Genomic DNA, 16,788 nt, shown 5'->3' on the forward strand with positions numbered 1-16,788 from the left:
ACCCACTTTGAAAAGACATAAAGCTAAGAGTGTGTTTTATAAGTAGGAATATGAATGAAAATATGATAAGAATGAATTGAATCATAATCCTATATGAAAAAAAAAAAAATCAAAATCAAAATCCTAGCAAAAGTAGGATTTGGTTTCCATAACAATGAACTTTATATTCTTATCATTATTTAAAAAATAATCAAAACACACCGACGAATGAGAATAGAATTGATTTCTCATTCTCTATTTCAACATTTCAAAGATGACCTAAAAGATTATAAATTGAAACTCGCTATCTAGGCCCATTGGATTGTAAAGAGAAAATAGAGGTCCATGCAAGTGATGCCCAATCATATTTCTGATGATGAATGAATTATAGAGAAATCAACTTCCTTTCTTTTGCTTGATCTTTGTTGGTTTGAAGATAATAAATTATTAAATAGTGATGTCATTAAAATTGTGTCATTCAAAGACTAAGAGGCTCAAGCACCATTAGACAACATGGTTTCTTCACATTTCTAAAAAAGAAAACATGATGAAATTACAAGTAAGTACTAAAAAATTTAAATTATAAATTTGATTAAATTTATTAATGAACTTGTAATATTTCCACCTAATTTATATTTTATGCTAGGTAAAAGTGAAGGCAAGATAAAGAAAAGAAATTAAATTTGACACTAATTTATGAAAGATGAAATAAGAGGATTTGATAGTTGAAAATTTTCTATTATTGATACATTGAATGACGGTAATAATGATGGCATTGGAGAGGAGTTAAGTTGAAAAAGTTTAGTCATATGTGTTTGACTCTATTTGCTATTTTGTGAGTTAGTTAAGATTTTTTGTGAAAGTATGAAATTATTAGTATGCTTTTTTATAATTCTCATGTACTTGTTATCAAGTTTTTCATTTATTCTATTTTAGTTTTATTTTTAATATATTATATATTATTTTTAAATATTTATTAATTATATAAATGAGGATCTCAAAAAGCCAACACCTCAACACTTTGAAGTTTATGTTTCGTCAATGATACAAAAACACTTTTTGTCTTACGCTTTCGTTTTTAAACACTTTGCGGTTGTAACCAATACTTGTTCATATTAAACATTTCTTAAATTATTGATGCGAATGTTTCTAGTTCTTCTATTTATATATATGGTTGACTTTTGTGGCTTATGACATGATAGACTAGTTGCATATTATTAAAAATCTCAAATAAAGCTTTCAAACACCATTTATGAATCACCTCCAACTTGCATATCATTCTAATGAAATCTTGATCCTTATTTGGTAATTGTTTTCGAAAACAATTTTTGAAAATTGTTTTTTAATATATTGTAGAACAAAAGTTTGTTTGAAACCTAAAATATTTTAAACCTATTTTAAATATGTTTAAAAAATAATTTTTATATCAATTATTCTATTTTTAATCATTTTATATATCTGTATAATTATTTTTTAAAACAATTATAAAAAAAATAAAAGAAAATAATAAAAAAAACAATTCAAATATGTTATCTAAAAATACTATATTTTTTATTATTAAAAACTAAAAATCGAAAAATAATTTTTGTTTGTAAAACGTGTTTTATTCTCGCAAACAGTTGTCAAACAAACCTTTAGACTTTTAATCACTTTTTGATGTAATTATTCCAAACTTGCAAACCTTGCTAAGTCCACCCTTGAAGACTAGCTACTCTTTCACTTGTAACCATTTTGCAAAGTTAATCCTATATTTTCTTCAAGATACATTTACTACTCTTGTGCTCGGGAGTGGTGGAATATTAGGAAAGAATCCTTGAAATATTGTAAAAGTCCATTAATACTAAGAAACAAAGCATACATTAAAAAAGTTTTTGGTTTGAAGGATACTTGCATAGTGAAGCTTGGGTTCAATTTTAGAAGTCATGGAGGTAGATAAATTTATGTTGAAGTATATAAATCGGAGTTTCCCTTTTCTTCTTCCTCTCCTCATTGTTTACTTTATTTTATAGGGGTTTATTGTTTTCATAATTTCATTGTTAACTGGAATAATTTTTAAAAAGATACAATTTAGTAATAATTTTTTAAGAGAAGGGTAGTGGGGAAATTCTTTACGAAGGAGAAACACTAAGTACATTTATATATGAAAAATTAACATATGTGATGACATCATGCATGATCTCCCAAAAGTAGAACAAGTGTTAAATGGGTTTGATTGATTCAATATTGATGAACCTAGAAAACAAATTTAAGAGTTGGGATGAGGTCAAACTATGGTACCAAAATAATTTTTCGCTACCATACCTCCACATATCATTTAATAGGATATTGCCACGTGTATAAAATATAATAAAAAATTAAATAAAACCTTTAAAATGAATGATCAAAATCCTATCTAGCATATCCAATGGTCCAAAATAATTCTTTGGTACCTACCCATGATGAGTATATAAAAATAAATATTAAAATTATCTACTCAATTCATCCCTTGTTATATTATATGAATACTTTAAGTTTACTTAGTAATATAGAGTCATATTAAAAAATGAGAATGAAAAATCAATTTTATTCTTATTTATTAGTGTATTTAAATTATTTTCTAAAATAAGAATAAGAATAAAAATTAAATTTATGGAAACCAAAAGATTTTGTTTCTTCTCTTCTTATTTTCATTTACATTCCCACATACCAAACACAATATATTTTGAAAGCAAACGTATTTACATATCATGAATATGATTAGTCACCATATTCTTACCAAGTACTTTATATAGAACTTGCTAATAAAAGTCATCAATAGATTTTTGTTATGATTGCTTACAAACCAAGGATGTCCCTCTCCAATTATCAGTGATGATTTATTGAAACAATTTCAATAGTCAAGAGGTAGGTAATCTTTTATGTTCTTTATTAGTATAGACATTGTTGTTGCTTACTCGGTTGCAGATTAAGATGTTGTCAACTGCTTTGTGAAACATCAGAAATGATATTATTTAGCCAAAAAAGAAGAAGAAAGAAAAACAAATTCATTATATAATATCACTTTTGACTTGTGTTTTGCCTTCAGCCTCGAGACGTTAATAATAATAATAATAATTAAAAATAAAATAGAAAATGTATCAAACATCAATTTAAAGTTTAATTATTTTATTTTGTTTTGTTTTGTTTGTTTGTTTGTTTGTTTGTTTTTACTTTTTGGATTTTTCTTCTTTTTTTAAAAAAAAATTAGTTTTGTTTATTTTTGGTCTAAGGTCACTTTCGGATCGGACACAGATTTTAATTTTTAGTTGATGATGGGACTTAAGTGAAATTAATTTGGGATTCACCCTCTTACATACTTACATGTAGCCAACTATGTAGGACAACATATGATGTTGAAACATACAAAGGCCATTTGCATAAAGCCATTTTACATTATTTAATTCAAATAAAATAAAAGAAAGAGAAGGAAAGTTGAGCTACCAAGTCTGTTTCCTAACTGTTTTTTAAAAATAATTTTCAAAAATAGTTTTTGAATATTGTTTGAAAATTTAAAATATTTTTTAATTTGTTTTTAATATTTTTAAATATGTTTTTTTATTTATAATTCAAAATTTGCAATTTGAACTTAATTCAAACTTTTTTTTTCCACATCTCAAGTTGAAAGTGTAAAATTGAAAGATGAAAGTAGAATAACAAGTTAAAAACATAGAAAAGAAAGTAGAAGATGACAGAATGATATAATGTGGTTAACGAAAGGGAGAAAAAATAAATTTTCACTATTACACTTTTGGTTAAGTCAACAATCATAAAAAAAAATTAATAGAAATAATTAGAGCAAATCAAGATAAATCCCCCTAAATCAACCATTAAATGGGAAACAAATATTCAACTTTGTATTTTACTCATTTGGAAATATAATTTGATTTTCTTTCTATCTCACTTTTAATACCCTCTTCAAGTTGGAGCATGAATATGGAGAATGTTCAACTTATAATGATGAGAATGAAATAGAGTTGTTCACAAAGGTCTGGTAAAAATGTCTATAACTTGTTGATGAGAAGGGGTGAAAATGTTATACACATCTTCAAATTGAATTTTCTCTCTAACCATATGACAATCTAACTCGATGTGTTTTGTTCGCTCATGAAATACAAGGTTTACTACTATGTGCAAGCTACATGATCATCACAATGCGTCTTTGCAACGCCGAAGTTAGTATCTCAACCAAGTGAACTGGCTAGTTATGGATGTGATGGCTCTATACTTTGCTTCTATCGAGGAGCGGGACATAGTGGTTTGCTTCTTAGTCTCTCAAGAGATGAGTGACTTTCCAAGAAAAACACATCTTGTTCTAGACTTTCTTATAGTAGGACAACTAACCGAATCCACATCACAAAATCCAATAAGCTTCAAATCATTTTGGGTTAGAAATAACAAAGCCTAACTAGGTCTTGAAAAACATGAAGACAATGTGATTTTAAAAAACACACAAACTTTAAGTTCTTATGTTTTAAATAAAAATTTACAATTTTAAAAATAAAATAGAAAATGTATCAAACATCAATTTAAGGTTTCATTACTTGGTTTTTTTTTTTTTTTTTGGTTTTTCTTCTTTTTTTTTTCTTTTTTTAATTTTAGTTTTGTTTATTTTTTGTCTAAGGTCAGTTTCGGATCGGACCCAGATTTTATTTTTTAATTGTTTGGGTAATCAGTGATGATGGGACTTAAGTGAATTTAATTTGGGATTCTCCCACTTACATACCAACAATGTGGGACGACATATAATGTTCAAACATACAAAGGCAATTTGCATAAAGCCATCTACATAATTTAATTCAAATAAAATAAAAGAGAGGAGGGAAGTTGAACTGCCAAAATATAACTTTCAAGCATCTTCATTTCTACCCTCTCGATCTTTATACAATTTTTAATTGTTAAATAAATAAATAAATAAAACAAGAAAAATTAGTTATATGCCCCTTCATCTTCTTTCATACAATTCATTCAATATTTTACCCATTTATTCTTCTCAAACTAGGGATGTAAATTGAGTGGCTTGGATCGGATTGATAATTAACTGAAGTTCAATATAAGAATAAATTGTATATGTTCAAAGTTCAATCAAACACGATTTATAACTCAAAGTTCAATTCAAACATTTTTTTCCAAACCTCAAGTTGAAAGTGGGTTAAGCTTGAATTAGAGAAAATGTATATATTAAGTTCAGGTTAGGCAAGTTGCTTCGAAAAAATAAAGTGTATAAGATATTAATAAGTCAAAAGAAAGTTTATCCATGAAAATATATATTTTATTGTATAGCTATTGATATCATGAACATCATATCCATCAATCTAATGCAATAATTTAGTACAAGATAAAAAATTTAATTTTAATAGATAGGAAGTTAATCTATCTATTTTTATATATAAAAAATTATTTAAGTATTAATTAAATTCTAAAATTTAATTAAAGTGTAAATATAACTAATTAAATAATATAATACCAAATTTAATTACTTATAATTACTTATATATATAAAATTAAAGTGGTTAAATATTGGATTTCAACTAGGTTTAAATTGTTGGATGTCCTAACCCAAGTTTAGGTTGGTTGTTTTTGCCTAAGTCCACCCAAAATTCCAAAAAGGACCACCTAAACCCATTTAAAATTGGTTTGTATTGGAAGGTACCTAAATTGCACCTCTTTTTCAAACACCATTCATTTGTCGATATATTTCTTGTTTTCTATTTTTAAAATAATAATTTTTAAATATTTACATTAAAAAAATTAATGGTTTTAAAAATTATTTTAAAAATTATTTTAAAAATAATGCCTCAATTTTTTTAAAAAAATTAAAGTGATTTTTTAAGTTATAAAATAAATTCTTTTTTTTTTGTACAAAATGTTGTATTTTTATATAAAAAAATTAATTCTAAAAATAAAAATTTTTGTTCTTGCAATGGGAACTTCATAATTCATTTCCCACCTCAATAAAAATAAAATAAAAATCTTGCAATTGCAAATCATTGCCACCAACCATCCTGCCAAAACCGAGAGATGATAATATGGTGGTTCATATCCCGTCTATTTATTTTTATTCTTATTTTTATTTAAAAACTAAATTTAAATAAGGCAAGATAGGCATAAAAATTCCCAAACTCATCTACTTACGTTTTAACCTTTCCATTTTTACTTTTTACTTATAAAATTTTAAATGATATTAAAAATAAATACAATTTATAAATTAATAAATTTTATAAAAATTTATAATTTTTTTTATTAAAAGTAATATATATATATATATATATATATATATTAAAAAAAGGTTTTAAAATGAAAAAAAAAAATCAACTAAAATAATTTTTTATTTGATATTATTTATGGGTTTAAAAAAAATATTTAGAACCCATCCCAAATTCATTAATATTTTTGTTTCAAATCATACCAAGATGGAGTGAGATGGAATGTACCCGAAAAACCCGTCCAATTGGTATGCCAAGGTTAGAGCTCTCTTGACCTCGACAAAAACTTTCAGAGTACTTCAACTACAAAGAGAAAGCTCATACCCAAAGGTCATTCAGTAGAAATTAAGTCAATAGAGAATGAACAACTTGCCTTCTACACCTGGTGGGTCTTTTACTACAAAGACAAATTGTATAATGATGAACAACTTGCTTTTATTTGGAAGAAGTGTTTCCTCATAATAAAAGCTTTAGTGGGGGAACGATTCTTTGGGCTAGCAAAGTCAACGGATTTTGAAAACAGCAACATACTTTCAAAAAGATATTTTTGTAATACATTGGTTTAAAACTATTTTCAAGTACACACTATTTTTTCATACATTAATAAAAAATTATTTTTTGAAAATATAATTCTAATATAAGTATAGAAGTTTTTTAAATTTTGGTATTGTCCTATTTTAGAATGCGTTTCATAACTATTTTCAAAAACAGTTATGTAAAATATTTTGTGAGAATAGTTTTTAAAAACGGATTTATAATGTTTTGTATAATAAATAAGCTTTGGGGAATTTGAAATGTTTTTAATATATTTTAATATTTTTCAATATTGTGGACCCCGTATTTTTGCTCGATGCGTTCCCACTCGATGATGAAACTCGTTTTTTATTTGAAAAATAATTTATTTATTAAGAAAATGACTTGGAGTTGCCACTTATTTTTGTTTTATTTTTAAAAGGTAAACAAAATAATAAAGAAAACTCTAAGTGCAACTGCTTATTTGGAAAATGTGGTATGCAAAAAACCAAATCGGGGCTTGGGGGTCAAGTTACCATTTGGGAAGGTACGGTAAAGACCATAACACCATTCTAAGTCCCTAAAAATGGGTCTTTACTAATAAAATGAAGTACGTGTGACAATTGGTTGATTAAACGTAGATACCAAAAGATGATCATACACTGGGAGCCAAAACAAAGCGTAGAGAATGGTCAGAGTGAGAGTGGGTGCGTATCTTGGCAACAAGCGAATAATGTGCTATCATGAAATGGGGTTAGTGCACAAGAATGAACATAAAATATATCACATGCATCACCAAATAGAATATGAAATCACCTATGGCACACATGACATTTCACTCAAGTTCATTTTTATTTTAAGTAAAACTTCTTTGAAAGTGTAAAATTGAAAGATAAAAGTAGAAGATGACAGAAGGATATAATGTGGTTCGACAATTTGCTTACATCCATCAAGGGGAGAAAAAAATAATTTTTCACTATTATAGAGCTATCAAAGAATGACTCCAAAATAAATATAAGATAATGTTACACTTTTGGTTAAGTCAACAATCATAAAAAAAAAAAAAAATTAATAGAAATAATTAGAGCAAATCAAGGTAAATCCCCCAAAATCAACCATTAAATGGGAAACAAATGTTCAACTCTGTATTTTATTCATTTGGAAATATGATTTGATTTTCTTTCTATCTCACTTTTAATACCCTCTTTAAGTTGGAGCATGAATATGGAGAATGTTCAACTTATAATGATGAGAATGAAACAGAGTTGTTCACAAACGTTTGGTAGAAATGTCTACAACTTGAAGATGAGAAGAGGTGAAAATGGTATACATATCTTCAAATTGAATTTTCTATCTAACCAGATGACAATCTAACTCAATGTGTTTTATTCGCTCATGAAATACGAGGTTTACTATTATGTGCATACTACATGATTATCACAATGCATCTTTGCAACTCCCAAGTTAGCATCTCAACCAAGTGAACTCGCTAGTGATATATGTCATGGCTCTATACTTTGCTTCTATTGAGAAGCATGATATAGTGATTTGCTTCTTAGTCTCTCAAGAGACAGTGACTTTCAAAGAAAAACACAACATCTTATAATAAACTTTCTCATAGTAGGACAACTAACCCAATCCACATCACAAAATATAATAAACTTAAATCATTTTGGGCTAGGAACAACAAGTCCTAGCTAGGTCATCCTTTCAAATATTGTAAAACACGAAGAGCGACATCATAATGTGATTTTAAAAAACACACAAACTTTAAGTTCTTATATTTTAAATAAAAATTTACAATTTTAAAAATAAAATAGAAAATTTATCAAACATCAATTTAAGGTTTAATTACTTGTTTTTTTTTTTTTTTTGGTTTTTCTTTTTTCTTTTTTCTTTTTTTAATTTTAGTTTTGTTTATTTTTTTGTCTAAGGTCACTTTCAGACCGGACCAGATTTTATTTTTTAATTGTTTGGGTAATCAGTGATGATGGGACTTAAGTGAACTTAATTTGGGATTCTCCCACTTACATACTTACATGTAGCCAACAATGTAGGACAACATATAATGTTCAAACATACAAAGGCCATTTGCATAAAGCCATTTTACATAATTTAATTCAAATAAAATAAAAGAAAGAGAAGGGAAGTTGAACCGCCAAAATATAACTTTCAAGCAACTTCATTTCTACCCTCTCAATCTTTATATAATTTTTAATTCTATTTTTTAATTGTTAAATAAATAAATAAAATAAGCGAAATTAGTTACATGCCCCTTCATCTTCTTTCATACAATTCATTCAATATTTTACCCATCTTTTCTTCTCAAACTAGGGATGTAAATTGAGTGGCTTGGATCGGATTGATAATTAACCGAAGTTCAATATAAAAATAAATTGCATATGTTCAAAGTTCAATCAAACATGATTTATAACTCAATTCAATTCAATTTTTTTTTTCCAAACCTCAAGTTGAAAGCGGGTTAAGCTTGAATTAGAGAAAAATGTATGTGTTAAATTCGGGTTAGGCAAATCACATGGATTAGTCAGATCAAAATTTGGGTTGAATCAAATTGCATTGCGTTGCCTTTCGAAAAATAAAGTGTATAAGATATTAATAAGTCAAAAAAAAGTTTATTCTTAAAAGTATATATTTTATCGTATAGCTATTGATCTCATGAACATTAGATCCATCAATCTAATTTGATAATTTAGTACAAGATAAAAAATTTAATTTTAATAGATAAGAAGTTAATCTATCTATTTTTATATAAAAAAAATTATTTAAGTATTAATTAAATTCTAAAATTTAATTAAAGTGTAAATATCACTAATTAAATAATATAATACAAAATTTAATTACTTATAATTACTTATATATACAATTAAAGTGGTTAAATATTGGATTTCAACTAGGTTTAAATCGTTGGATGTCCTAACCCAAGTTTAGGTTGGTTGTTTTTGCCTAAGTCCGCCCAAAATTCCAAAAAGGACCACCTAAACCCATTTAAAATTGGTTTGTATTGGAAGGTACGTAAATTGCACCTCTCTTTCAAACATCCATTCATTTCTCCATATATTTCTTGTTTTCTGTTTTTAAAATAATAGTTTTTAAATATTTACATTAAAAAAATTAATGGTTTTAAAAATTATTTAAAAAATAATACGTCAATTTTTAAAAAGATTCAAAGTGCTTTTTTAAGTTATAAAATAAATTCATATTTTTTTTGTACAAAATGTTGTGTTTTTATATAAAAAAAATTTAAAGTGATTTTTAAAGTTATAAAATAAATTCATTTTTTTTTTGTACAAAATGTTGTGTTTTTATATAAAAAATTTTAATTCTAAAAATAAAAATTTTTGTTCTTGCAATGGGAACTTCATAATTCATTTCCCACGTCAATTAAAAAAAAAAAAAAAAACTTGCAATTGCAAACCATAGCCACCAACCATCTTGCCAACACAGATTTACTCCAACAACAAAGAGAAAGCTCCTACCCAAAGGCCATTCAGTAGAAATTAAGTCAATAAAGAATGAACAACTTGCCTTCTACACCTAGTGGGTCTTTTTCTACGAAGTCAAATTGTATAATGATGAACAACTTGCTTTTATTTTGAAGAAGTTTTTCCTCGTAATAAAAGCTTTAGGTGGGGGACGATTCTTTGGGCTTAGCAAAGTCAATGGATGGATTTTGAAAACAACAACATACTTTCAAAAAGATATTTTTGTAATACATTGGTTTAAAACTATTTTCAAGTCCACACTATTTTTTCATACATTAATAAAAAATTATTTTTTGAAAATATAATTCTAATATAAGTATAGAAGTTGTTTTCTAAAATTTGGTACTGTCCTATTTTAGAATGTGTTTCATAACTATTTTCAAAAACGATTCACTAAAATATTTTGTGAGAATAGTTTTTAAAAATTGATTTATAATGTTTTGTATAATAAACAAGTTTTTGGGAATTTGAAATATTTTTAGTGTATTTTAAAATTTTTAATATGTTTTAAAAATAAAATTTATTTTGCTTTATTTTTAATTATGTTATATATTTATATAATTATTTTTTATAATAACCTTTAAATAATAAGTGAAAACCAATGTTTTCAGGACGGTTCGGATTTTTCTTTTTTCTTTTTTCTTTTGTTCTTGGAGAAGAGAGAAATTTTTGTTTTAAAAATTATTGAATTTGTTTTAAGATGGCAATATTACAGGACATGAAAGCCCACGAGAAGGGGTAAAATGGTCATTTGGCAACATTTATATTGCATAGGGACTCAATTTGACAGGGATTACCACTCCCACTTTATGTCTTTGTTTGGACGAGGTCGTGCAACACAGGTAGTGCGGGGGAGAAAAACGGATGTTGTATTTAACAGCCCTTTGATAAGGTCCACGGATGTTCAAAATTTATTCCATTGACCAAACCCTATTCTGTCAAAAACTTATTTGGATGAATTTTTGACTCAAAATAGTTGTTTTGGTAATTTAATTTGTTATCAAAAAGTGAGGTCTGTTTGGTTATTTTCAAAAATAGTTCTCAAAAGTAGTTTTTTTTAAATAGTTTTGGAAAACCGTTTTTTAATGTTTTATAACACAAAAATCTATTTAAAAATTTGAAATATTTTTTATATGTTTTTAATATTTTTTAAAAATAATTTTCATGTATAATATTTTATTTTTAATCATTCTATGTATTTGTATGACTATTTTTTTAAATCGTTCTCATAAAATAAGTGGAAACAATTAAAAACAATTAAAAAAAATTCTCTATAAATGTCATATTTTTTATTTTTAAGAACAAAAAACATAAAATAGTTTTTTATTATCTAATGTAGTTGTCAAACTAATCGTAAAAGTATAAAAACACAATGCTCTACCAAAGCAAATTATTTTTCAAAATTGAGCTCACAAATAATTCTTTTCTTTTTTTTTAAGAATAACAAAATATTATTTTAAAAAATTCTTTTTAATTTAAAAAACCATTTAACATTCACCTCAACAAAACCCTAATTTTTTTTTTATCATATTTATTTTAGGTTATGTTTGATTCCTAGAAAGTATTAAGAAAAGAAAAAAAATTACTAAAGAAAATTGTTTTTTTCTATTTGGTTTCATTATAAAAAATATAAAAAAAAATCAAATATAATTATAAATTTATGCATTTTAAAATTATTGAATCTTTGTATAATCGAAAAAAATAAAGTTATATTTGTCTCCCAAGAAAAATACTAAGAAAAGAAAAAAAAATATAAATAAAATGATTTTTTTCATATTTAATTATCCTATTAAAAATATCAAAGAAAATCAAATATAATTAAAACCAGTTAAAAACTTATATATTTTTAAATTATTTAATTTTTATATCATTGAGTTAAAATAAGTAAAATGAGTTTAAAGTAACACATAAAAATGATTTACCAATTTTTAATATATTTTTTAATTTCCTTTACTTTTTCTTTTGTCCTACTTTTCCTTTATATTTTTTTTCGTTTACATTTTCTTTCAAATTTTTCTAGAACCAAATATAGACTAAATACAATAAGTTTAAAAAAATATATAAAAATAATTTATTAACTTTAAATTTATTTTTTATCTTCCTTCATTTTCTCTTCTTATTTTCTTTCTTTTAATTTTCCTGAACCATGTGTTTGATTATTTTTTGGTACCATATCAAAAATATAATATTTAATAAAAATAGCCAGAAAAAGCAAAAAAAAAAAAATACAATTTTTAATAAATAGAAAGTGGAAGGGAGAAATAAATGTGAATGGGACGTTAGCTAATAATAATAAGGTGCGGTAAACAAACCTTATCTAGAGGCAGATGTCAACACGCCTAAAACTACAAAAGCATATACTGAGTCTTATCTAATAATTCAAAAGCCACTGAATGAATCTAAAGCTGAATGCATGCATTCACCTGGGTCTTGGAGTCTTGGAGTCTTGGAGTAGTAGGTGGGCTGTCCAACACTCCCAATTTCTTTGTCCTCATTTAAGCTTTTCATCCATGAATGAGCTTACCTATGAATGACAAACGATGACAATCGGGTTCGGAACGAGTGGCCCCCATGTCAGATAAACTACTAAAAATCATTTTGAAGAGTAGGATTTGTTTTTTTAGAACTTTAAACTAAATAGTACTTAATAATATTAAATATTAATTTATTTGTTTTTATAATATTTTATTATCATATAAAAAACCAAAAAAACTAATTTTTTTTTTCTATTTAAAAAAAGTTAAATACTTTGGGTTTTTTTTATTCAACTAAAAGTTTATAATAAATCATGAAAAAATAAAAAATCAAATTTAAAGTCTATAAACAAATTATTTAAAGCAAATAGTTAAAAAAACAAACACCATTTATTTTATCACTCTAGATTTTTTTATTAAAATAATTTAATATTACAACTTAAAATTAACAACAACTTTAAATATCAAGTTAAAATAATTAACTTATTCGTACTTAAATATAAAATTATGTTTAAAATTGATATAAATTAAATCATTAAATCATTAAATTGATTTACTAATCACCCAAATTCTTTAAAGAATGCTTCCACAGGAAGTACATTATCTAAGTTTATATTCATATGTTAAATGTAAAAAAAATACACTTTTTTTTGTTTTTAAATTAAAAACCTTTTTTAAAAAGTAGAATATTTAAAAATATATATATAAATTTATCTTATATTTTTAAATTATTTAAAAATTTTAAATTTGAGATAGCGAGTTTTAAAAAGTTTCTGAAAGTTCTTTTACATAATATACAAATTACGGATGGAATGTCATAAAAATGAATATGGAATGACAACGTCCGTACATGTACAAATGTGGAAATGTCTTCCACGTTTCAACCACCTATACCGGCAGGCACGTAATTGTTTTTTATAACGGTTTTTTGTTTTATGAATAAAAAATACAAAAAATATGTTTTTAATTTCTATTCTTAAAAATGGAAATAAAATATTTTTAAAAAACATCTTTTAATTATTTTATATTATTTTCACTTAATTTTCGATAAAAATAAAACATTCTATATAAATTTATTTTTAAAAATATTAAAAGTATTTTAAATTTTTAAATAAACTTTTATTCTAAAAAATCAGATAATAAATTTTAAAAACTGTTTTCAAAAATGATTTTTGGAATTGTTTTCGATACCAAACAAGTTTCTAGAAAGACGAATGGAGAAACACTTCAATTATTATTATTAAACAAACTTCTTCACCCCTCTACAAACATTATATGTTATTTTAACATCCAAAACCAATATTTAAATTACATATACTATTTTATGAACATAACTCTCCCAAGCCCTTTTTATTTGTTGAGAAGTGTTCCATTCGTAAGACTATATTAAAATTTGAAGGAAAATGTGAAATAAAGAAAATAAAGAAAAAAAAGTAAAATAAAAGAAAAAACGAATGAAAATAAAAAATAAATTTAAAATTAATAAAGTATTTTTATATATTTTTTAAAATTTATTTAATTTAATTTCCTTTATTATGGAAGGATTAAATAATTTTAAAATATATAAAATTATAATTAAATTTTATTATATTTGATTTTTTTTTTTTTTGTATTTCTCATCGTGAAACCAAATATGAGAAAATAATTTTTTTTAGTATTTTTTTTCTTTCTTTATTACTTTTTGGGGAACCAAACAACACCCATGGTATAGATTTCTTTTTATAAAGAATATTTCTCAATTTGATATATTATTATAATATTATATTTTTATAAAAAAAATTATTAAAAATATCTCAATAAATATTTTAAGTTATAAAAAAAGTTATAAAATGAAAATGTGTTTATAAAAATAGTATTATGGTGATAAAAGATGTTAGGAAAAAATAAGAAATACCCGATGAAATGAAAGACTCGTAATTTAAGGTATTGAAATAAGAATTGAGAAAATATGGATATAATTGACCAAACCAATTAAAATCTTGTTTAATTATATATAAATTGTTTATTTTATATTTTTAAACTAACGTTGTTATAATTTAAGTCAAGTAAAGAAATAAAAATAAAATTGAAAATAAAATTTGATGTTATGAAATTTTTATTAAATATGAAGTTGTTTTTCATAAATTTTTTCTTTTTATATTTTAATAAACTTGATTTAATTTAAAATAGAAAATGATTTATAAGGAAGAAAAGAAAAATATTTAGAGATGATGACACGTTGTCGTGAGCAAGTGGGAAAGCAAAGCAGTGGTCAAAGTGCGTGGGATAAAGGAGGGAAAAGACTGCGATGAGTTGGAGGCGGAGGCGGTGGAAAAATGGAAATGGCTGCGAAAGATGCTAGTTAAAAAATTGCGGCCGATCCCTTGCTATTTCTCTCATTTTTGTCTCTTGTTTCCTTTTCAAGTTTCAACCACCAGGCGCCACCCAACAATGGAAGTGAAACGTCGCACGGCTCGATCTCTAGTCGCCAGGCTCAGCTCCGTTTCTCAGCAAACAAGAACCGAGGCACTATGTGAGCTCCGCCTCATCTCCAAGCACGACCCCGACAGCCGCTGCTTCATCGCCGACGCCGGCGCTGTTCCCTACCTTTGCGAAACTCTTTACTCCGCCCTTCCCCTCGAACAAGAAAACGCTGCCGCCACCCTCCTCAACCTCTCCATCTCCAGCCGCCAACTCCTCATGTCCACGCGCGGTCTCCTCGACGCTCTCTCTCATGCTCTCCGCTCCCCCTCCTCCTCCCCCGCCGCCATCCAGGCATGCGCCGCCACCCTCTACAGCCTTCTCGTTGATGATGATTACCGCCCCATCATCGGAGCAAAGCGCGACATCGTCTACGCACTCGTGGACATTATACGTACCCCCCACGCGCCCCCAAGGTCCATCAAGGATGCCCTCAAGGCACTCTTCGGGATCTCCCTCTACCCGCTCAACCGCGCCTCCATGGTCGGGCTCGGCGCCGTGGCGGCGCTGTTCTCGCTGGCTGTGAAGGACGGGCGCGTCGGAATCGTGGAGGACGCCACGGCGGTGATCGCGCAGATCGCCGGATGCGAGGAGGGTGGAGACGCGTTTCGGAAGGTCTCCGGAATTGGGGTTTTGGTGGACTTGCTCGATCCTTCCACGGGATCAAGTATAAGGACCAAGGAGAATGCAGTGTCAGCGCTGTTGAATTTGGCGCAATGCGGAGGCGAGAGGATCGCCGGAGATATGAGGGAGGCGGGGATGGGGTTGTACGATGGCATTGCAGTCGTTGCAGATGGTGGAAGCCCCAAAGGGAAGAGCAAGGCCATTGCATTATTGAAGCTTCTAGATGGAGGGAGAGAACCTCGGTTTGCTTCAAATCCTGATCGTGAATATAGTTGAATTTTCATATAGCTATGTTTGATTTGTTGTAGCTTGCTCATCCTTTTTCCACTTCATTTTTTTTAGGGAATTCATATGCTTTGTTGGGGTATATTGTACAAAATAGGGTCTTGAATTATATTGATATTTGAATGATTTCGAATAATAGTGTAACTCAAGTTATATTGCCTTGTAAATCGTCCAATTCAGATAGAAAACGACAGCTTTCATATATTTTCTTTGATTCCTCTGTTATTCTGTAGTTCTCTGTTAGCATTTTCATAATCTCCAGTTTCCATGTTTGATTTCTTGAGCTTGAGGATGGTGTTTTAATGTTACACCCGTGTAGAAATTTTCATAGAAACCATCCACAGTTATTTGGGAATCTTACCTAAAAAGTACTTGTAGTGCAAAGATGAACTCCCTTGAATGCCAATAAGCTACTGATCCCGTCAATTTAAAACCAATCTGACTACTAATATTTTGTGCTTCTGTAAATAATGAGGAAATGATTGATAGTTTTGTGTTATATTTGGTTCTGGGAAAGTACTAAGGAAAGGAAAAAAAAAATGAAGGAAATTGATCTTCTGATGTTTTTACTATTTAAAATATAAAAGAAAATAAAATCATTTAGTCTTTATAGAGAAGAGTGAAAAATAAGTAAAATTAGTTTGAAGAAACTTGTGAAAGTAATTTATTAACTTTTAAATCTATTTTTTATTTTTCTTCACTTTTTTTTTCCTCCAATTTTCCCGGAAC

The 16,788-nt window shown here is 26.9% G+C and overlaps 1 protein-coding gene across 1 annotated transcript; it reads left to right on the top strand.

The window, feature by feature from the left end:
• The first annotated feature begins 14,997 nt into the window (after positions 1-14,997).
• LOC117927708 (U-box domain-containing protein 11) lies at positions 14,998-16,273 on the top strand. The gene has a single exon (XM_034847358.1). It carries the CDS (start codon positions 15,025-15,027, stop codon positions 16,048-16,050), a length of 1,026 nt encoding a protein of 341 aa, XP_034703249.1. The 5' UTR covers positions 14,998-15,024; the 3' UTR covers positions 16,051-16,273.
• Positions 16,274-16,788: the final 515 nt, after the last annotated feature.

Source organism: Vitis riparia, chromosome 13, assembly GCF_004353265.1.
Source record: "Vitis riparia cultivar Riparia Gloire de Montpellier isolate 1030 chromosome 13, EGFV_Vit.rip_1.0, whole genome shotgun sequence".
Taxonomy (NCBI): Eukaryota; Viridiplantae; Streptophyta; class Magnoliopsida; order Vitales; family Vitaceae; genus Vitis; species Vitis riparia.

Coding starts and splice junctions, on each gene's coding strand:
- LOC117927708 (XM_034847358.1), top strand. CDS start 15,025: ATGCTAGTTAAAAAATTGCGGCCGATCCCTTGCTATTTCTCTCATTTT.